Genomic DNA, 22,843 nt, shown 5'->3' on the forward strand with positions numbered 1-22,843 from the left:
CCCTGTTAATTCCAGCAAAAATCTATATTTTTGGGTGGAATTACTATAACTGATACAGTTGGACCACCTGACTCCGTGTTACTGTGGTAATCACGTGATTTACAAAGGAATATCCAAATAGACCCCTATTTCTCCATCTGTGCTTTTAGGAAGACCAAAATATAAGGTAGAAATAAGAGACAGATGGCATGACATCTTGCAAGAGAGATATACAATATGTTACAAGCAAGAATAATCAATATGAACAAAGAGCAATATCCTAGCAATGATATATACTATGAGATATATGTGAGGATATACAATGAACACAAAGGTAAACAATCTAAACTAGATAGTGGACAATATAAACAACAAGCAATATGCAAAGGCGATATAAGATATGAGCATAAGAAAGGTGCGCCAATGCAATCACAAACAAACGATATGATCACGGAGTTCGGACTTTCCGTCCTACGTCTCCGTTCCTCACTCCCGGGGAGAAATCTACTATCACAACCGGGTTTTCTACGCTCACCCGAATAACGTTTACACCTCATACTTTTATTTACGGAGTTCGGTCCCCATGACCTATGTCTCCGCTCCTCACCTCGAGGAGATCTCCACTACACACTTAGTTTTTTAGCTAACCGAAAACTTTATAATCTCATAATATAACAAATAATTTGTTCTCTATAATAGATGAGAACTCAATGTAGACTCACTCTCTAAGTCACACAATCCCACAACCCAATTATACAATGTATGCAAATACAATAAGCTCAATGGTTGTGTGTGTAAACAAAGAGAAATAAAATCAAACTCAATTAAAGTCTAGCAAATATAAATATGACAATATAAATATAAACAAGCTAGATAATTGAGTTAAGAAAACTTCTCTAGAACAAGAGAGATGGAGATGTGAAGTGGAAAGATCAAACCAAAGATGATCTCCTCTTCTTGTGAAACAATCTTCACAAACTTAAAACTTTTAACTTATACTTAAACAAAACTTAAACCCTTATAAAAACTTGTTTAAAACATCCCTTGGTGGTAGAAAATAGTTATGGCAAAGGGGTATATATAGGGAAGAAGAAAACAACCCCAAAAACCCACTAAAAACCAAAAATCAGCAAGTTATCGTTACTATGCAACGGTAACTTTGGCAGTCAACTATGGCGGTCGACCGCGAGAAGTAAAACTGCAAAACTGCTCTCTAGACTGCTGACGGTCGATCGTGACGGTCGACCGCACTTTTCCAGAATTTGACGGATGCTGAAATTTTGTGTATCTGACTTTATAAAATCCATTAAAAATAGTAAATCAACTACAAAAATCATGAAATTTCTAAAATATCACTTCCCAGTTGAGAGAAATAATTGTTTGAACACAGATATACAGTTTCTGAAAAAAACTGCTGAAAACACGTTTATGTAAATTCAATTAAAAATAACAAAACAACTCCAAATTTAGTAAAATTTGGGGAAATATTTGTATATATGATGATAAACATGTAAACGAAGAAATTTTTTAAATCACATTTCTCAATTGTGAAAACATATCTGTTTTGCAAAAACATGCACGAACATGTGCACGAACATGAGCTTATTAAAAACTTGATTTTGTAAATTCAAATAATCATAACAAATTAATTCCAAAATTAATAAAACTTTTGGAAACATTTATAAACATTAAATTGAACATGTTAGAAAAAGAATTTCTCAAATTGAATTTCCCATTTGTGAAAACTCATGTATTTTGTAAGTGTGTCCAAAACATGAAAATGTGATATACATGAAATTTGATGTTTTGACATAAATAATGTTTTAAAACCCTATGAAATAATTTTATAGACTTAATGAAATATGTATACAATGATTGTTAAGTCCATAAACCAAAACTTGTGTATATATATAACTATATATATAAAAACTAAATATGTGTGTGTATATATGATTGAGCTTAAAGTACTAACACACATAATATAAAACCTAAACTAAATATACCCAAGCTTGATAGATCTTCGATGTAGCTCAACTTGGTACACTTGCGGATGAAGCTAGAACTTGGATCTTCAATTTGAATTGCATAGGTTTCATTCCACAATTCCGCCAACCTCCATTGGATATGACCGTGAATGCGCAATTCCATCCATTCTCTAACTCGTTGTTTGCCTAGAATAAATACGAAAACACAAGCATTAGACAAACAACATTAGATGTAAATTGTTTGCTAAACATCATCAAAAACAAGAAGGCCAACAACTGACAAGTGGCTATTATCCAGTGTATATGGCCAATTAAAAGTCAACTTCGACCACTATGATTTAATAGATAGTGCGGGTACTTGCCAAAAAGAAAAAAGTTCCCCTTTCATCTTCAAAAGATCTATGGATCTCTGATCAGACTCTCTCATTAGAATCCCTAACTGATTCCTCCATTTTTAATTAACTATTTCCATTAAGAATAGCCATTAGCTATCATATTTTGTCACTTTCTTCTAGGTCAGATCCAACTTTGTCTTTTTCTCATGTTTGATGATATCCTCGCTACCATTGATCACGAAAACAAACAACATCTCTTACTACCATATATAATTCCTCCATTTCAATTGTTAGAGATATTTCTACCATTATAATGATCATCTCATCCTTCAAAACAGTCAATAGTGTGATCATTTAGTTGCACGTGTAGTCCAAATTACAAGGAAAAAATAATTGAAATTGAAATTATTAATTTAATCATTAGTAACAAGAGGTCAACTAACGTAAAAGATTAGATGAAGAGTATGAAAGCAATGGAAGGAGGAGGAGGAAGAAAAAAAAATGGTTTAATATTGAAACTACCATTACTTAATTTCTTCGTCTATTCAGACTAAAATACAATAGAGCATAATATGAAAAATACATTTCTACGTTATCAGCACCCCAAACTATCCATAGTTTGCATCCAAAAACAATTTCTCATCTATTATTATCAGAGTAATTCCTTTTAGACTAAGAAACTAGGGTCATTTAAGGGGACTGATGATGTGGAAATAAATTTATACCAATTTAATTTCTAGGTTGGATAAATAAAGAAGGGCATACAAGGATGATTATGGAATTGAAAAAAGAAAAACCGAGATATCATCCCATTGGTAGTAGTGAAATTACCATAAGGGGTGAATAGGGTAATCAAACAAAATGTGCAACTAATAAAAATACAATTCAATTTAAGACACAAAATATGATAATAAGCAATAATGTCACGCCCCGCTTCCCAAAATACCAGGGGAATCGGAACGTGAACAAGCCAGTGACGTATTAGATTGAGAAGAAATATACACTGACATTTTTGTCTTTTTTTTCTTTTCTTCTCAATCCAATACGCTAAGCGTCAAATACATAAATCTCAATCACAGGTCTACATAAATCTCAATCACAGGTTCCCGATCATAATAGCAAGAATATAAAGATAATCCAGAATAAGAAATAAACATATCATCCATGGTAATCATCCCAGACATAAAAATATGGGTCAAACATACTCTTATTACAAAATGGTCCAACTAGGAATAATAATACATAGTAATAATAATAATACATCGTATTATTCAAAATGATTCGTAATAGTATCAATAACACAACAGATAAATTCCAGAAATTTTTACTGTACTAAATATGTTTATAAATATCTAAATTATTTAAATAAATATAAAATTTGGACTTCAAATGATAGAAAAGTCTAGAAAATCGAGAAAAATACAAATACTTTTTTAAAAATCATAATTAAATATTTTAAAATACCAGAAAGTTATTTTAACTAATATAAAAAATTCATGGTCCTTACAAATAATAAAAAAGAGAGTGTGAGAGATTGTTAGCCAATGAAAACGACGATATGTTCACGAGATTCAGCCACTCTCGAGTCCCCGACCACCTCTCCCGATGGTAATCCACTACACAATCATGTTTAGAAGCTGGAACTTTTACACAATGATCTCCCCGAGATCAAATTCTCCACACAATGATCTCCTCGAGATTTATCACTCCACACAATGCCACAAATACAAGATGAAGAAAATGATCTCTCTTACAAGTATCCTATGGCAAAGATGAAGAGATGAACAGTTGAAGCACAAATATTTGTGGGATATGAAAGTGGAAAACTTAGAAGAAAATGCTTGAGGATATTATATTCCTTCATATTTTTCACCTGCTAGATTACTAGATTGGTATTTTAATTAGACCCCAAATGGCAAATAGGGTATTTTAAATAGCTCTGACTAACATAGTAAATGTTCCAACGAGGTAACACAGTCCATTTTCTTATCGGCGTTTACTTTTCTGACTAGATTTCCTCATGTGCTCGCATGTGATATTAGATTTCTCTTTTTATATTGTTGATTTGGCAAAGGCTTGTTGACTTAAAGAAAGCAACTAGAAAACGTAAATTGGAGAACTAAATTCAAATTGCGGAGAAAATCAGATGTAATTTTGAAAATAAGGGTTTATAAAAAGGGAAACTCTAAGGGGTAATTAACAATGGGAAAGTAAGAGAAACCTAAACCGTGTGAGGGTTAGGGTATTAACCTTCAAATTGGTTATTCATTAACGCCATCATCAAGCTCAAGCTTGCATTTGTAGGCACTAAAAAATGCCAAGAGTCAAGAGTGACAAACCTCGTCTCAGTCAATGAAGCTCGTCTTCTTAGCCAGACGAAGCTCTCAAACACCTCATCACTCAAACGACGAAGCTCATCATTGTAGACGAAGTTTGAAGCTCGTCACTAGGGACAAAGCTCACTCAGGAGACGAAGCTCATCATTGGAGACAAAGTTCGAAGTTCGTCATTAGGAACAAAGCTCAGTCAGCAGGTGAAGCTCGTTATTGGAGACGAAGCTCAAAGCTCGTCACTAGAGACAATGGTCCTTCAGAAGATGAATCTCGTCATTGGAAACGAAATTCGAAGTTCGTCACTGGGGACAAAGATTCTTCATAAGATGAAACTAATCATTAAAGACGAAGCTCGGCATTGGAGACAAATATCCTCTAGAAAATGAAGCCCATTCAAGAGGCGAAGTTCATCCAGAGACGAACCTCGCCAAGCAACAAAGACTCGCTCCAGAAGACAAGGTTCAACACATAGTCAGGCTCGATCATCAAAGACAAACCTCACCACGCGGTGAGGCCTGTCTCATCAGACGAACCTCATCATGCAACGAGGCACGTCTCATCAGTCGAACCTCGTCATGCAGTGAGGCTCGTCTCATCAGACGAACCTCGCCACACAACGAGGCTCGTCTCACCAAATAGGGCTCGACGCCAGGAGGCTAATGGCCATGAAGACCCAGTCAACCCACGTGTGCTTAATTCAAGGAGTCAGTTACGCTCCTGATTCCATGATTTTAGCATCAGTTACGTACTGAACGTTTATAAATAGCCATGAGCAGCTATGAAAGAGGAACTACCTACACTCTTTTGGAGATCCGAGCATCAGATCTTGAGACCCAAGAGTTAGACGCACGAGAATTAAGTTCGGCACGAGCATCGAGCGAGGCATCTCATCGCCACATCGAATCCACGTTAAACAAAGGAGAAGTCGAATCAATCTTCTCATCTTCTGTACTTGAAAAAGAACGACTGTAAAAAAAGATTCTTACCAAGCGATATAATCCATTCTTACAACCAAGCAATTGAAGAACCAGTTGTATCGTTTTTTTTAAGACCCTACAGCGTTCAACGTCAAACGTGGGGGAGCTTGGCCAACTTGGGATGGGGGATAGAGAGTTACAGTTACATTAAAGTCCTAACCCTCTACCACGTCATTAATGGTTGTCCCAACTTAGCAAAAAAAACTCAAATTAAATGGTCACGCGACAAGCATGTGATGGAATCTCGTCGGAAAATTGGCCGACGATTAAAAAAAAAATTAAAAAATAGACCCGCTCGGCAATCTGGATTTTTTTTTCTTCACCCACAGTAATACTGTTTGTCTTTTCTCATCAAGTTCGTCCAAAATCCCAACTAAATTGTTCACGCACGCGCATGTCACGTGCTCAAGTAAAAGCCATGCCGCTCCAGCGCGCCGCCCCCCACCCCCATACTTCTTCGCATCAGATTGAGCCAGCAAAAAAGCTCCACAACGGCGAAGTGAAACAAAAAGAGGAGAGGGTAGGGTTAACGCAGTCGAGATACAGACCCCCCCCTCCCCTCTTCTTTTTTGCCCCTAAAACCCTTTCCGCTTCTACTCTAAAATCTCCCCCCCCCCCCCCCCTCCCCCCTTCCGCCGTCTATCTCTAGGGTTTCCCAATGGGCGTCGAACAAGGCGGGGACTCACCATCTCCCATCGAAGGAGGCCAATCTTTTCAAAGTCATCGTCGTGAGTCCCCTCTCCTCTCCTCTTCTTCAATCGGATTGATGCGCTGATTTCAATTTCTTACGTATGTCGCGTGTCTTGATTTCTGGCTTTCTGATTTTTGATTTTTGAATTTTTTTATTTTTTTATTTTTTACAGAAATCTTACGAGACCAAGCAGTATAAGAAGGGATTGAAGTCCGCGGACGCGATATTGAAGAAGTTCCCTGAGCATGGAGGTACTTTTAGATGAGTAATCGATTGGGGTTTTGCCCTGTCTTGCGAAGATCGTAGCTTTACGCAATGGCTGTTGTTTTGGCTCTAATGCGTATCCCGATGGATGAAAGTGCTGCCTTTTATGGTTCTCTTTTGTTAGACGTGACTACTTTTTTTTTACCCGTACGATTCGTAGAATCGTAGGTCATAGTGCTATAACGTCGTTGTATTCATGAAGACGTGTAAAGGAATCATTAGTGTGGGCAGGGTAGAAGGTTTACAATTTATGTTAAAACACAGGAAGAGAGAGAGTAGAATAATTAGTAACGGGGAAGATAAAAAAAAATTTGTGTGTCTAATTAAGTGTCCAGTGTTGCAATAGAATAAGAATCCTATCAGAACCACCCGGTAGGAGTACGCTGGTTTTGACCATAAAGATAAACGCTAAATTTCCCAGTCTCACTTTCTAACCACCCATGAATTACATATCCCCCTATCCTGTGCGGGGTTCTGATAGAATTCTTAGTTGTTGCGATGTGCAACCAATGGCGGTTGTTTTATTAGCACAATATAGATAGATTTGGACTAGAGAATTCATCAAACTATAAGTGATTAGTTACTTACTGCCCATTTCTCTGATTATACCAATTGAATTTGTATGTGACATTTCTTTTTTACTGTTAAATTGTATTGCTTCTGTTGTCTGATAATGTCTGCTGTTGGCTTTTGTTATTTTGCTATTAGAAACATTGTCGATGAAGGGATTGATATTGAATTGTATGGATCGAAAACCTGAAGCTTATGAACTGGTTCGACGCGGCCTCAAGGTTAGCTATGTACATGGAATGATCTCATACTTATTCTGTTTTTCATAATCCGTAACTCAGTTTTGCCTTGTCTACAGCGATGGTCAAAGAAAACCATGGTTGAGAGGGAATTCACCATAAAATATAGATGATCATTTAGGGGCAGCAATGCATTTGTGTTTAATTATGCAATGTTTAAGCTCACACATTAGAAAGCAACTTTCAAAACTTTGCCTATTAGAGAACCTAGAAGGGAGAAGGTGGTAACATTGAGGCACACTATGAGCTAAATAGCCAAGAGGCGCAATTTGAGCTTAATAAGCAAGACACATATTCTTTTTCCTACTGTATTTTGATTTATTTCTGTTGTTCCTGTGCAGAATGACCTTAAAAGTCATGTATGTTGGCATGTATATGGCCTTCTCTACCGGTCAGATAGAGAGTATAGGGAAGCTATTAAATGCTACAGAAATGCTTTGAGAATTGATCCGGACAACATTGAAATTTTACGGGACTTATCACTATTACAGGTATATTGATCAATGTCATATCTTTCTACTTCTTGTTTGTTATTAGTTTTTTCTCAAATTTATAACTAATCATATACTGCCATTAACACATTATTAAACTAAATTCTCTCTCTCATGAGTCATTATAGTCTTTTTTTTAACAGAGTTAGTTAATTTATCTTATGTTCAATCATGTCTTCATAGAATATTTTGCAGGTGTGATTCATATCACTTTCTTGCTTTTCTAGAAGAGTAACCAAGTTTTCGCTATTTTATTATCTCTGTTGTTTTAAATATAGATTGAACATGCATCAGCTTTTTTATCTACGACATTTTATTTCACAAGTCTTCATATCTGAGTTTTCATGCAGTTAATGATTGCTGGGCAACAGAATGTTTCCTTTTTGAGATAAAGGATAAATTAATTGAATTTCTGATTGCTCTTTCTTCATGCACTCTGTGATTGCAGAGGACTTTTCTTTTGAAATACATGCACAGTATTAAATGAATGATTATTTACTTTCTCTATTGTCTCATCTTTGCATAAAGTTTTGGCTTGTATTCTTCACAAGTGCTGTTGGATTTTTCACTTGAGAGTATAACCAACAAGTCAAAAGCTAATGAAATTGTGCACATCTCAGTTATTTTGTCTCTCAAAGTTCCTTTACTCCATATTTCAGGCACAAATGCGGGATTTGACAGGATTTGTTGAAACTAGACAACAACTTTTAACACTAAAACCAAATCATCGAATGAATTGGATTGGCTTTGCTGTTTCCCATCACTTGAATTCCAAGTAAGCTTTTATTTGATGACTTAAATCTGAATGAATGTGTAGGAAACTCTTTCTTCTGCTTCTCTTTACAAATTCATGTAAGGGTTTGCTACAAAATCTGTCAGGATGCTAGACAGAGACTAGAAAGGCCTTCTTTACTCTTTCAAACATGGATTAAACCTTTAAATGCCCTAGTCAGGAGAGTATATGCGCAGGGTTTGGTATAGAAAACTGCATATCTCTAAAGCTTGAGTCTAAAAGTCTATAGTTAACTACTCTGGGGTGGTGTTAGAGATTATATTTATCTGTCTTTGTGTAAGCTTAAGGAAGATCTTTTGATGTGGGACAATATACTGGCTATATACCCATTCAATATTCTGACTATGCCAATTCTTTTGGGTTGACTATGCTGGAAAGATAGAGACAATGTTGAAATACATTAATGCTTATTCTAGATAGATTTTGTTTTCTCTTAGAAGCAGAAGACATCATAAATCAAGTAGTATGTAAAACAATAATTGCAAAAGAACTTGTTAATTCTACAATGATATGCTCGTGAGAATGGTTGTGAGGCAAAATGTGTTACATTTGTGATTTGTGCAAAACCAGTGCCAACTGCTTAAGATAAGTAGTTGCCTAATATTTCACAGTTTCTCGGAGTACTTTCTTTTGCATGCCACAAATTCAAGAAATTCTTGGCAGTATTTTCATTCTGAAAGGCTCCATCTTTGTTTTTCTGGTATAACGTAGTCAATTATTTACCCAGCACATGTATGTTGTAGTTGTTCAAAGGCAATAGATATTTTGGAGGCTTATGAAGGTACATTGGAAGATGATTATCCTCCAGAAAGTGAGCGATATGAGCATGGAGAAATGCTATTATACAAGGTAACATGCTGCACTATCCTCTCAATTGTTACTTTATAACTTTGCTGTATTGAGGAATTTCTTTTTCTAAATCTTTTGCATCTTACTAGATAAGTAGTCTACCATATTCAATATGCATTTACATTCTAGCAGAAGCTATATGCAGTATTTATAATTTAACAGAACAGTTAGCTGGTAACTGACCTTAATGGAGAATGATTTAGGATGAAGAAGTTTATGTTGTTCTTATTGTTCTGAAGGTAGTAATACTCCGTATGAACCAGAAAAGACTTAGACCATGGTCGTTGTGTTGATATTTTGTCCATCAGGAGTTGATGCTAAAAAAATTCTACAAGATCTTTCACGTATCAAAGATATATCATATGTCATATAACAACAACATTGCAGTACGTTGTCCAGATAAATTGTGTAGGATCTACATGTTGATGACCCTACATCGAGGAAGAATAGAAATGGTAAATCATAATGACACTGAAGTATCATCAAGTTGGAAGACCACTTTTCTCTGATAGTCTGATCATGATTTTAAATATCGGCCGATAGTTCGATATTATCACCAAGTTATCGGATTTGGGAGCTTTTCGCTAGGATAAGTAGGATTTTTAATCGGTTATCGTTTTTATGGGTTTATCAACGATAAAGGCATTTATCGGCCGATAAGGGAGGCTGAAAATATCGGCTTTATTGGCGTGAGTTTTGAGTTGAATTGTTGGGTAATGAGCGGTTACTTAGTAAGTTCTTAAACCCGGTCCGACTCGTCTTTGACAATAAAATAAAGTTTCTAACTTCAAGTTCAGCCCTAATCTTTCGTGAATCTCTCTCCCTCTCTGTACGGCTGTTCTCCGAGCCTCCGAGCCTCTTCGAACTCCATCGAGCTCAAGATCTCTTTTCCCCTCTAACTTTGTTGACCTCGTCACTCGCCTCCCCGACCTCGAAGCTCATGTCTGCTGACATCGCTCGCCTCCCCGACCTCAAAGTTCACCTCTGCCAACGTTGCTCTCCTCCCCGACCTCAAAGCTCACCTTCGCTGAAGTCACTCGCCTCCCTGACCTCGCAGCTCAACTCCATTGACGTCGATTGCCTCTCCGACATCGCAGCTCAACTCCGCTGACGTCGATTGCCTACCTGACCTCGGAGCTCACCTCCGTTGACATCGCTCACCTCCTCGACCTCGAAGCTCACCTCCGAGCCTCTTTTAAACATGATTATTTACATTTTGGTATGTTTATATTTCATTAAGCATGGTTAGATCACATTTTTTGGTTATTATATTATATATATACACCATCCAATATATCACTCCGATAAATATTACTTATCCCCGATATATCCCGATTTTCGCTATCTGATAAGGATTTTGACTGTCCGATAAATCCCCGATAACCGATATTTAAAACCTTGAGTCTGATGAGTGAAATCAAGATTTTTTTAACTTTTAAATTTAAGGAAATTGTTATTAAATGTGATATTCTTCTAATGCATCTTGCATCTGCAAGCAAGGTTACTTTAGATGTGAAATCTTCCGGCGAAAAAAAAGATCAGTCAAAAAACACCATCAAAATGATCCATACCCTTTAAAACGTTCACATGCTAATTTTCATTAGCAAGAAGTTGCTTAGCAAAGTTGTAATGTGCAATTTTCTTTGTAACATATTGTTTATTAGCAGATGAACTACTGGGTATACATCTTTGTGGAAATGCCTATGGTTTATGCTTGAACCTAACGCTTCATGTTCACACTTACCAGAATTCACTTTTTAAGCTTCCTTGGTTGATGTTTTATCCTAACACTTGCACTTCAAATCTGGATTGGTGTAGGCATCTTGAAGACTGATATATTCCAACCTCAAAGATCTAAATCTATACCATCAACATTAAAAATGTTTTTAGAAGTCTTCCTTTGTCATATATATTTTCTTTTAGGTGAAATTTGAACATGAAAGGATTCTTTTCAAAAGGTTTTTATACATGAGCTCACACACAAAGAAGGACACTCTTCTGACTTGTCAAATACAATTTTAAATGCTAGAAATACTTTTTATGCTCATTTGAGAAATATGCTCATTTGAGAAAGTAATTTGATTAAACAAAATAATACTAATTATAGTTCGAAGAAACAATTAAAGTGTGGTGAGAATATATATTACTTAAAAAAATAGCTGGTAAGCTATTGGTACCAAACCATGAATCAACCTGCACAAATTACTATATTGTAAAATTATGTGGAAAGTTGTTCTGTCCGTTCTCAATTTCCACTCCTGACAAAATCAGCAATTTACTTCTTGGGATCCAAATTATGATATGTCTTCTCCGGGATACACTTGTTGGCCTGCAGCTGTTTCATAAATCCTATCCTCTTAGCGTCTGAAAATGTTGCTCTTACTTCACATAGATAATAGGAGTGACCTTTGGAGGCATAATCAGAACTGTTATCCTTTAATAGACTAGGCCCATCCCTTGCTGATGCTGCACTGATACTAAACTATGTATTTATAATTTGGTGTATAATTTTGTTTGTTGTTGCAGTTTCAATTTGTGGGATATCCTTATTTCTATTAGAAGGTTGACACTTCATTCACGAACATTTGGAACATCTAGTCTTATTTTCGTTGATGTTTGTGCTTTACTTTGATATAGTATTCAATTTTTGATCGCTGTACAAAAAGCCGTCTTCCATTGTTTATAAAGAATTTATGTGCAGATATCTTTGCTTGAGGAATGTGGATTGCTTGACAGAGCACTTGAAGAAATGTACAAGAAAGAGGCCAAAATTGTAAGTGTTTTAAACCATATTTAGTGGTTGGTAGAAATTTAATGGGAAATAAACTGCAAATGCAGAAAATGATATACTTCATTTGGATCTGAAGAACATATTCTTGTCATCTTATTGTGGCTGCAACTGCATATTCTTAAAGTAGAAACCATTTTATTACTGATATACTTGTCCTTTTTTGAATTATTTATGCTGTAAATCAGTAAATGTGTTATGCTGTAGATAACCTTGTTAATTTCTTTTCAGGTTGACAAACTGGCATTTAAAGAACAAATGGCTTCAATACTTGTGAACCTTGGCCGGCTCGACGAGGGCGAGAAAATATACAGGGCATTGCTTCTGATGAATTCTGACAATTATGAGTATGTTCTGATCCTCTACACTGTTATACATATCTTGTCTAAAAGCAAAGGGATAAAATGCATAAGTTTTTCCTGGGTTTTTAGTATAAATAATGTCTTCAAGATTTTCTCGATGCACATGAGAATATGCTGCAGCATGTTTATCGAACTGATCGTTGAAAATGGTAGATAGTTAGGACTCAGAGGTATTGATTGTTTCTTGTGGACATCATTTTTAGTGTGCAGTAATTTGGTCATTCTTCCTGAAGGATTTCATTCCATGTCTTCACTTCTCAGCTAAGTTTTTGAATACTCACAGATCCGACATGTCAGTGACCATGTTATAAATGGTATTGCAGTCTTCACATAAAAACTCTATTCAGGGAAACATGTATCATCAATTGCTTTGTACTTATGGATTTTGAACATCTATTCAGGTTAACATGTGCTATCACTCGCTCTGCCGATGTGGTATTAGAACATTTACCTTTTGTCTGATAACTATTGAATCATGACTCCTTTTGTGGAAGTTAGAAGGAGTGCTGTCTGTCACACACTTAGGCTTCTGTGTGATAAGGCATGAGGACTGTGAAGTTCAATGTCATCACCTCACACTTTCTGTGGTTCAATGGGTGTGGTTGGCTACCTAAAGCAGGTGCGTACATTGTTCTGGATTGAACCACAAAGTGCTTGTGTACCCTTTTGTTAAAGGGTCCAACTTGGATGACTGTCCCTATCAATAATTTAATCCTATCACTGTATATGTTGGAAATGTTCAATTTCTTTTGGGTTCTCAACTCATCGTTCTGTCACTTCATTTCCATAGTTGTCAGTTGCCTATCCTGGATAACAACGAGCATCTGAACGACTATCTTAAGTTTTTTTTGGAAAATTTTAATGTACATAGTTGAATTTCAACTGTCAAGGTATTTTGTTTTGTTCTTTCATTTCTCCTATTCTAGTTGTATCTATCTTAATTCTTGTCATCGTTGTTAGTTTTTTCCCCCATCCTCTTTAACTTCCTTCTCTTCTTCGTTTTTCTGCTTCTCCGGTTTTTAAACCCATCCTTTGGGGCTTCCATAGTGGTAGTCTGGTAGACATCCTCTTTCCATTGAAGACAATGGGCCCTTAAAGACATTAATTTTGCAAGTACAGAAGATAAAAAATCACATATCACAGCTTGTAAAAAGGTTACGTTTTGCTACCATAGTACAAGAAGATAAGACTAGTAGCTGAGACACATACTCTTGTCAATCAATTATTTAAAAGGCATAGCATGATTGGCAGTTATGCCATTATTCCAACCAAATAGAGATGATATGTTTTCAGGTTAAACACAGATAGGATATGACAGCAGCAATATTTCCACTGAAGGCTCAAGCTTTTGTGTGGGAACAAAATGTGCTAGTATTTCCACATGCTTTGTGAAGGTTTTTGATATCTCAAGCACAGAGTTTTAATAGAAAAGGCAATATCTGTGTTATTTTTTATATGCACTTTATTTATTTGTGCATTTATATTACATCAATCTAGTCTGTCCCATGAAGGCAGACTGACAGACTCTGGTGTGTTTTGTCAACGGCTGCTGGAAAATGGTGCAGAGAGAAGGTGGCACGACTCTGTCTCTCTCAAAGGGGGGGGGGGGGGGAATAGGAAGAATTATTGCCCGTTATTCTGTGGAGACCTTCTCAAAATGTACCTGGAATATGTTTAATGTTTTAGAAAGTGCTAGGCAGTTCTAGGCGCTGGATCAAGTGCCTAGCTTCCATGTGCCTAGGTGGGTGCTTAAGCATCATGTAGTTGTTTTTAGCATCGAGAGGAAGGATTGTTTTCAATGATTCAAAATTCTATCCTCATCATTTGCCTAAGATGGATTTGGACATAGATTTTTTATCCAATCCATTTTGACTTGGTCTGTTGTCTTCATCCATTATGATTAAGCGAGTATTATACCCCTTTTTGATCCGGCGCGGTCCACGTAAGTAGCCCATGTTCCCCTAGGTGCTCCCAAGTCCTAGGTATACGTCCTAAGTACTGCTTAGGCCTAGGAGGATGCCCAGACCATTTTGTAAAACAATGCTTATGTTTGAAATTTATTTTTATATGTTTATATCCATTATTATATACTATAATGGCGTTTTTAGGTTTCTCTGCTCCTTTGCATACAATTATCTGGCCGAAAAATTGAGGCGCGCGCACTCGGGTCACTTGTTGACTTGGTTTTGGTTGTCACTGGTCTACAATGCATTTACTAGTTTTGCCGTTTTGGAGTTTGTGTCTCCAAAAATTCCAAGCAATCAGTGAAGAAATTTTTATTTGGTAAACTCTGAATAGTATGTGATCATAAACTTTACATAATTGATCAATCTTTTGAAACACATTCTGAGTTCTGCTAACTTTAATCCTGATGATTCCTACCTCGCCATGGTGTTGATAAAATGGATATAAGAAGTAAGAATGCATGGGCAAAAAGCTAATCAGTCTAATGGAAGAGTGTCAGCTATTTGTTTCTGCAACAATTTGGTTTATACACTGAAAATTCTTGATTTTATTTTGAAGCTTTGACTGTTTTACGTGTTGTTGACTCCATTTGCTGTATATTTTCAGGTATCTTAGAGGCTTACAAAAATGCTTAGGGCTTTACTCTGAGAAAGGTCAATATACATCCGATGAAATTGATCGTTTAGATGCATTATACAAATCACTTAGGGAGCAATACAGTTGGTCATCTGCTGTGAAGGTAAACTGATGTCTATCCATTTTTACTTGTAATCGTAGCAGTATGATAGAAGTATGGCACTCTTCCTTTTACTGCGGGTCTAATTAATACGTTTCAAATTGTGTTTCTAGACATGGTGTTGCCTTTTCTTTTATACAACCATACACTTAACAACTTACAGAATATTACTGATCCATTGTAAATCTGGCGCTGTGCCATTATTATGATTTTATTGATTTTCTTTGACCATCCTATTCCTTTACTTCAATCACTCCCTGTCGTCTTTAAATTTTTAGTAACTATAAATTATTGTCAAATGCAAAGTCAATAGTAACATGCATTTTGAAGAATTTTGAATTGAACGAGCTAAGTCTTTCCTTTACATTTTTCAAGTGATGCATCATGCATGTGCTGTTAGTTTGTTTTGACAGCTGGATGAGATCAGTGGTTGTCCTCTTTTATGTCACTTTTCATGTATCTTCATGTTTATTTATTATTTTCTTCAATTGTTCTCAAGTTCACATCACCTTTATGGTAAGAAGACTACCGAGGCAATAAAGTGTGTTTTCCCCTGCCTTCTCAACTCTGTTGATTTTCTACTTTTTCTCATCCTTCCCCACCTTCCTCTGATTGATTTCTATTCTTTGAAGTAGCTAGGAGTAACACTGTAACTTCCTATGTAGCCTGTTGTAACATGGCAAAGAAGGTATAAGGCTTTTATAGATTGAATGCATAGCGTTAATTTTGAGTTGTCATGAGCTTGTAGTTATTACTCTATACATATGAACTAGGTTCAAGTTTTCATAATTTTTGGGATTTTCAAACATATAATTGTATATGAAAATATTAAAAGAAGTCCATGTAATCCTGTGTATGTCAATTATGTGGCTTAACATCATGCGGTGCCCGAACTGCATGCATAACGGGTGTGTTTTACAACATCGCTGTAAGTAGCTAGATCATGCTCTCCTGTAAATAATTATATCATTTCAAATCTTCAAATTTTATATTTAGGTTATGTGGATTGTTTCTACATTTTGGATCATTCAAAACTTAAGATAGAAAGCTCATTAAATAATGTAAAAACTTCTAATTTGTATGTGTTTACCATCACAGAATATCTGCATGTATTAGACCATGCCTATATTTTTCTGAATGAGAATCAGTTCAACATTCAGATCGTAAGTATTTTATGTTCTGTCACGATTGAAAATATAATGGACATAAGATTACAGTCTGTTCCAAGTCATACTGGAAGAATCATGAAGTCCTCTGTTTGTGGTGTATTTACAATAGTACTGTTGAAGACTTCTGTTGAAAAGATAGTACATAATCTTTTAGGCTATTGTCCACAGCCTTTTATTTCTTTCCACTTGGATGTCTCTATCATGCTTATGAGCACCCGGTTATGTATTTATTTCTTTGTGGTTTCACTCTGTTGTTTATGTATGCCGTACAGCGGATACCTCTTGATTTTCTGCAAGGTGAAAAGTTCCAAGAGGCAGCAGAAAATTACATTAGGCCTCTTCTCACAAAGGTATTTTGCAATGTTATTTTGTTTGCTAATGCTTGGATTCTATCTGCATACCATGTATTTGTCACTGACCCATTAAGATTACTCTTCCATCTGACAGTTTATCCTCCTTTCTTGTTCAGGGAGTTCCTTCTTTGTTTTCTGATCTTAGCCCTTTGTATGACCATCCTGGCAAGGTTTTCCAAATTGCTTTCTCCATTTATATCTGAAATCATTGATTACTGACTTCGTGCAAAAAGACTGATTTTTTTTGCTTGAATCATTTGACAGGCGTGCATTCTTGAGCAGTTATTTCTTCAGCTAGAGAATTCAGTTAGAACAACAGGGGGCTTTATGGGAAGGTAATTCAGTGCATTCTGTTCTTGTACAATATCTTAGAATTGTTGTGAACTTCATGTTTGCATTAACTTTGCTCATAAACTGCTCCCGCTAATTGAATGGTCAAACAATATACAGCGCAATTATGTCCTAAGTTTCTTTCTGATGACAATAGAGCCAAATACCCTTTCAATGTATATTTATACCCTGCAACATTTTTTTCACAAGGAGCACATGTTTTCAGAGACAATATGCCTTCAACCTCCACTTGCATCAGAGTATAGTTTTTAGCGGTTGGGTAATACCAAGTTAAGCCAAAAGCTTAAATTGACTCCGAAATACGTTGATCCGAAACTTTTATTCAACTTCAGATTGTGATCCGCAAAAGGCATAGCTAGTGTTCCATATGCTGGAAATGGATCATCTCTGTGAGACGATGTGCACAACTATGCATCCGTTAAAATAGGATGTGTATCTAATTACATAAATACAATTAATGTATAGTATCTGGGGTCATATATTTTCAGGAATATACCCTTAGAAAGGTCTCGAATTATAGAAAAGTAGAAAACATTCACGAAAGTCAAAAACCCAAAATCAAAAGAAATTTTAGAAAGAAAGAAGTGTTGGTGACAAAGAACATAAGGAGGGGGTAGAGGGGTTGGGGTTTTGTTCAATTAATAACACTAGTTGCAAATGGAGGAGACCTCATGGACAACCACTATCAACATGACTAAAAGACCCTGCAATGGGGACGATGTGCCGTTGGCTACTCCTTCACTAGCCACTCACTGTTGGGCCGAAGGAGAGAACCTGTCCTGAAACAGCTGTAACACCGATTATTTTCCAGATCACATGTTTGAATCATGAAGAAGCATATGCATAAAATACATTTACTGAAATGAAAATGCTTAGAGACGAATGAGTCATCAATTGAGGCTGTAAAAATCGAGATTTGTGGTTGCTAATTTTGCTTAGTTGATTAGTTGATGGTCAGTAATGGAGCTGAATAACAAAAACAAGTCTCATTTGTTGACTAGAAAGGATTGTGATGTGTTGTTTCTTATCTGAAACCTGTTGCTACATGTTTAGTTAAGTCAGCGCATACTGGCTGTTGCAAACCAATGCCTATGCATGCTTCTCTTTGTTAACATTATCTGAAACCTGTTGCTACATGTTTAGTTAAGTCAGCGCATACTGGCTGTTGCAAACCAATGCCTATGTTTAGTTAAGTCAGCGCATACTGGCTGTTGCAAACCAATGCCTATGCATGCTTCTCTTTGTTAACATTTCTGGGTCAGTGTTGGATTGATCTCAAATTGGTTCTAGTACTTGGAACTTGCTGCAGCGTATAATTGTTAATGCATGCTTCAGCCATGTTTAATCAGTGTCTTATTTACACTTGACCTAATGATCTGTATAGTACAGCAACAACAACAACAATGACAACGACGATGAAGCCTTTACCCAAATATTTGGGTCCTAATGTCTGCATGTAGGATTTTCTTCTTCGAAGATTTATAATCCTGACTCTTTGTTCTTTGTAACACATAAATTGGTCACCAATGATTGGTCCAGATTGATGAACTGATCTAAATCTTAAATTACAGATCAGAAAAAGAGCCTCCCTCTACACTTATGTGGATAATGCTTTTGATATCCCAGGTTTGCATAGTCTTCTTGGATCTCTTTCGATTTTCTGCAAAACTTTTTAGTTCATTTAGCCTAATGATTACTGATTAGACAATCTTTGATGCTGCAGCATTATGACAGGCGGGGCCAGCATGATATTGCGCTAGCTAAAATTGATGAGGCTATTGAACACACTCCAACTGTTATCGATTTGTATTCTACCAAGGTTTATGGCATTTTCCTTTGAAGTCAAATTTTTACATTTTTAAATTCTGGAACTGTAATTGTGCTACTTCATTTTCAATTTTCCTTCGAGCAGGACTTATCAGCAATTTTTTTATACCATTGCTACTATGTCTTGTTATTCTTGGCTATTATAGATTCCCTAAATGTACTACTAACGGCATTAGCCGCTGAACAGTAGTGATAAGCCATACGTGTGGATGCGTATACCATTTTTCTTCTGATGGCTGAACTTGTTAGCGCTTCTCGCGTTCTTTTCTTATTGATATTTACATGTTTTCAGACACAAACATATTTTCTTCCTTCTGTTGAACACAATGTTGAATTCAACCCAATGTTGAAAATAATGATAATGCATAATGTAACGTTCGCCTCCTGATAACGTAAAACGCAAAGTAACGTAATATATAACATAGGTTACATGTTTTAATTATTATTAATTAAGTATTTAAGAAAAATAGTCACAATTATGTAATACATAAAAAAATATTCACAATGATTTAATAAATTGAACCAATCACAGTTTTCAAATATAACATTACAATTGTCAATGATCTCATCACAATTTCTCAATAAACATTAATGGTTAACAAGCAATCCAAAAGCACATGCACTTCACTTTATTTAAAAAAATAAAAATCAAAGATAACACGACCTAAGTCCTAAGCAATGTTGAAATATATGATAATGTATAACTTAAGGTCTCTTGATGGCTTAGAGCATAATGTATGATGTAGTTTACATATTTTCTCATTATTTAATTTAATAATTAAAAGATGTTCATAGTAAGAAATTAGGAAAAGAATATCAAAATACAAAAAATAATTTAACAAAAGAATTTTCAATTTAACAAACTATGCATATTTACCCACAAGTGTCGCAATAGAATATTCAAATATATAACCACAATTTACGTCTTGTTTATAATTTTACATTCATTTTATCAGACACATTCATAATTTCACAATTACATATAATGATGTCATAACTTGACAGACAATTTGAATGTAATTACTTAATTACGTCAAGTTTTAAGAAAGAAAATACTCTCATGCTTCTATGGTAACTTAGATTGAAATGATGTAAGTTATATTGAAATAACAAATGTTAAATTGAAACAACGTATGTTACATTAAAGTAATACATGTTACTTTGTAATGACGTAGAGTTATAATGTTCCTAGTTATTTTAAAAGGTTACATAATGTTTAAGGTGTGTTAGATTACATAATGCGACATAACGAGTAATGTAATGCATTCTTTTTCAACAGTGGTTCAACCGCTGGTTATTTTCTGACTTCTTAGTCTTGCTCTCTTTGTATGGTTACTTTTGTTCCTTCACATTATGTTCTGTCATTCATCATATAGCCGCAAAAGCCATTCTCATGGTTCATTTCTTAATTCTGCAATTATGTTATATCATTAAAATCTTTGACCTGCATGTGATTTTATTTTCGATTATCATAGAATAAATAGGTTCTGAAGTTGCACATATTTTCAATGTATAATCTCCTTTATTAGAGAAGAACATAGTTTCTGTTACTTGTAATATATCACATTTGAGGATTCTTTTATTTCTGTGGAAAAAGTGCCAGTCTAATTCTACATAGAATTCAGGTTCCTTAATTTTAGTCACAATGCATGTAAGGTGAACTCCTTTTCCCAGCAGAGCATTGAATCGATAAATTTTTGGAGACCAAGGAACAATGGTTTTTTATCCTTTTCATGGGAGAAGAGGTGTACAGTATAAATTGTTTCATTAAGAGGACGCGTCAACTAGATATAGTAACTCTTGATGTATGCTTCTTGGTTGAATGGATATAGACTTCATGGCTTATTAGGTTTGTTTTCCTATGGGCACACTGACCTTCTATGATCAAAGGCAAGGAATTTGACAGTACTTTAGAGGTCCTAAGGTGGACGGCTGGCTGTAAATGTTTTTACTCAAATCTTTCACAAAGCCTTTTGCTCCATAGGCGAGTCCGTTTTAATGGGAAATTATGAAGTCTGAAGTTTATATTTATGATTTGCTAAAGTGCTGAATTAGAATAATCAAACATGTTTCATAATGTTAGAAAATTTTGATGTGCTCACGGGCTATCCTAAAGTTGCAAGGTATTTCATATTATACTACTTGTTTTGGGATTTGAACATTATGAAGTACCACCTAGTTCTGTTTTCGGTTCATAGCTCTACAACTGTACCATATGTTCTAAAAATGGTGAATCTTTTGCTGGCTCATTAGATACATGGATTTTGTAGTTTTACATGGAGGAGCAGCCCGGATATGCCAATGCTGTAACTCAAAATCTCATTAAATTTTGACACCCTGCATTGCTTGGAACCTCTGCAAAAAATTCAGTACTTACAGATTCACAGCCGCATATTCACTTCAAACAGTTTTTAGCTCATTAAATTTGTCAATAGGTTTTGTTCAGAACTTATGATACTTTTGAATCTTTCAAGAAGCAGCTGACCGATTGGATTCATTGCATTTAGCTTGAGTAGTTTACAAATTGCAGGCGCACTCTCTTCAAGCAACTTTTTGCTTGTTAAATTCATCAATAAGTTATGTTTAAAACTTATGATGGTTCGAAATCTTTCCACAAACAGCCGACCAATTTCTTCTGCACATTGGATTCTCACTTTATTTTGAGTAGTTTGTTATATGGGAACTGTGCTGGGATTCGCAGCTTTGCCTAGCGTTCTTCTATTCATTTATGCCACATGATTGAGAAGAAGCGCTGTATAGAATAGCGTATATAATGAAAATAAGAAAAAATGTAGCAGTTAAGCTTGCAAAGTTTAACCACACATATCTTTCTTCGGAATACATGGATTTGAAGGGAAAGAATTCAGTTTCCTTTGTGGAATGTGCTATTTCTTAGTCTAGGATCAGGTTGGCATTCTTTTATATTTAATTGCCAAAATTGGTTCCAGTCAATTTATTAACTGGTCATTGTTTCTAGTGGAGAAGTTAGTATAAGATTCTAGTTCAGTTAATTTTCCCATTCAGCAAACAGCTTTGTTAGCAAAGAGATTACACTTGATGGCATCATAATTCAGGATGTACATTTCCTTTTCTGCTGGTAAAAATGAAAAATGAGAAGACAATAAACTTGGAAAATCAGCCGAGATCTGGCTCTTAAAGTTTAATACAGAATTCCACCCCCCCCCCCCCCCCCCCCCCCCGGCCCACACCGGCCCCCCCACCCTCCCCCCCCACCCCCCCCCCCCCCCCAAAAAAAAGAAAAAAAAAAGCGTCAAACCCGCCTTCCCAGCAAAAAAAAGAAAAAGAAAACAACCTCCACACACGAAAATCTACACAGATCAGAGAGGCAGAGGTAGAGTATTTCAGTTTGAATTTACTATTCTTGCTAGACTTGGTTTATGCTTCCATCGAGAACAACACCTGCATGCTTTGTCTTTTAATTATTAGTGACTCCTTTAATTGAACTGCAATTCATTTGATTATTCTTATCAACCTGCTCCACCACATTATTTTCCTTATTCTTGTAAACTTCACCTTTCAACTAACATTTTGTAGATCTTACTGCTGCACAAACTCTGAGGCCCTAATAGTGTTGCTTTAAAGATAGGAATATGTGCATTAGCATGTAAAGTAGGAGTAAGATGCAATCTTGTCCCTTATAGGAGCAAGGTCTCACTAATAGTTTCCTTATCTTCATCTCTTTTACTTGTACAACTTAGTTAACTTGCATTTAATTGAGGTATATTTGGTTCTCTACATGTTTTTCTCCTTCTATTGGTGGATATA

General features: G+C 35.7%; 1 protein-coding gene across 1 annotated transcript in view; it reads left to right on the top strand.

Annotated features, from left to right (window-relative positions):
- The window catches only part of LOC109835549 (N-alpha-acetyltransferase 15, NatA auxiliary subunit), a gene marked incomplete at its 5' end in the record, with an annotated part of 33,220 nt that continues 16,618 nt past the window's right edge, over positions 6,242 to 22,843 (top strand). Inside the window, 15 exons of the mRNA XM_020403517.1 lie at positions 6,242 to 6,337; positions 6,473 to 6,551; positions 7,273 to 7,355; positions 7,715 to 7,864; positions 8,524 to 8,639; positions 9,401 to 9,506; positions 12,208 to 12,279; positions 12,526 to 12,641; positions 15,228 to 15,360; positions 16,799 to 16,876; positions 16,996 to 17,049; positions 17,144 to 17,214; positions 18,615 to 18,686; positions 18,802 to 18,856; positions 18,954 to 19,049. Coding sequence (XP_020259106.1) covers positions 6,242 to 6,337; positions 6,473 to 6,551; positions 7,273 to 7,355; positions 7,715 to 7,864; positions 8,524 to 8,639; positions 9,401 to 9,506; positions 12,208 to 12,279; positions 12,526 to 12,641; positions 15,228 to 15,360; positions 16,799 to 16,876; positions 16,996 to 17,049; positions 17,144 to 17,214; positions 18,615 to 18,686; positions 18,802 to 18,856; positions 18,954 to 19,049 — 1,377 coding nt within the window. The remainder of the gene's footprint in view (positions 6,338 to 6,472; positions 6,552 to 7,272; positions 7,356 to 7,714; positions 7,865 to 8,523; positions 8,640 to 9,400; positions 9,507 to 12,207; positions 12,280 to 12,525; positions 12,642 to 15,227; positions 15,361 to 16,798; positions 16,877 to 16,995; positions 17,050 to 17,143; positions 17,215 to 18,614; positions 18,687 to 18,801; positions 18,857 to 18,953; positions 19,050 to 22,843) is intronic.

Source organism: Asparagus officinalis, chromosome 3 (genome assembly GCF_001876935.1).
Source record: "Asparagus officinalis chromosome 3, Aspof.V1, whole genome shotgun sequence".
Taxonomy (NCBI): Eukaryota; Viridiplantae; Streptophyta; class Magnoliopsida; order Asparagales; family Asparagaceae; genus Asparagus; species Asparagus officinalis.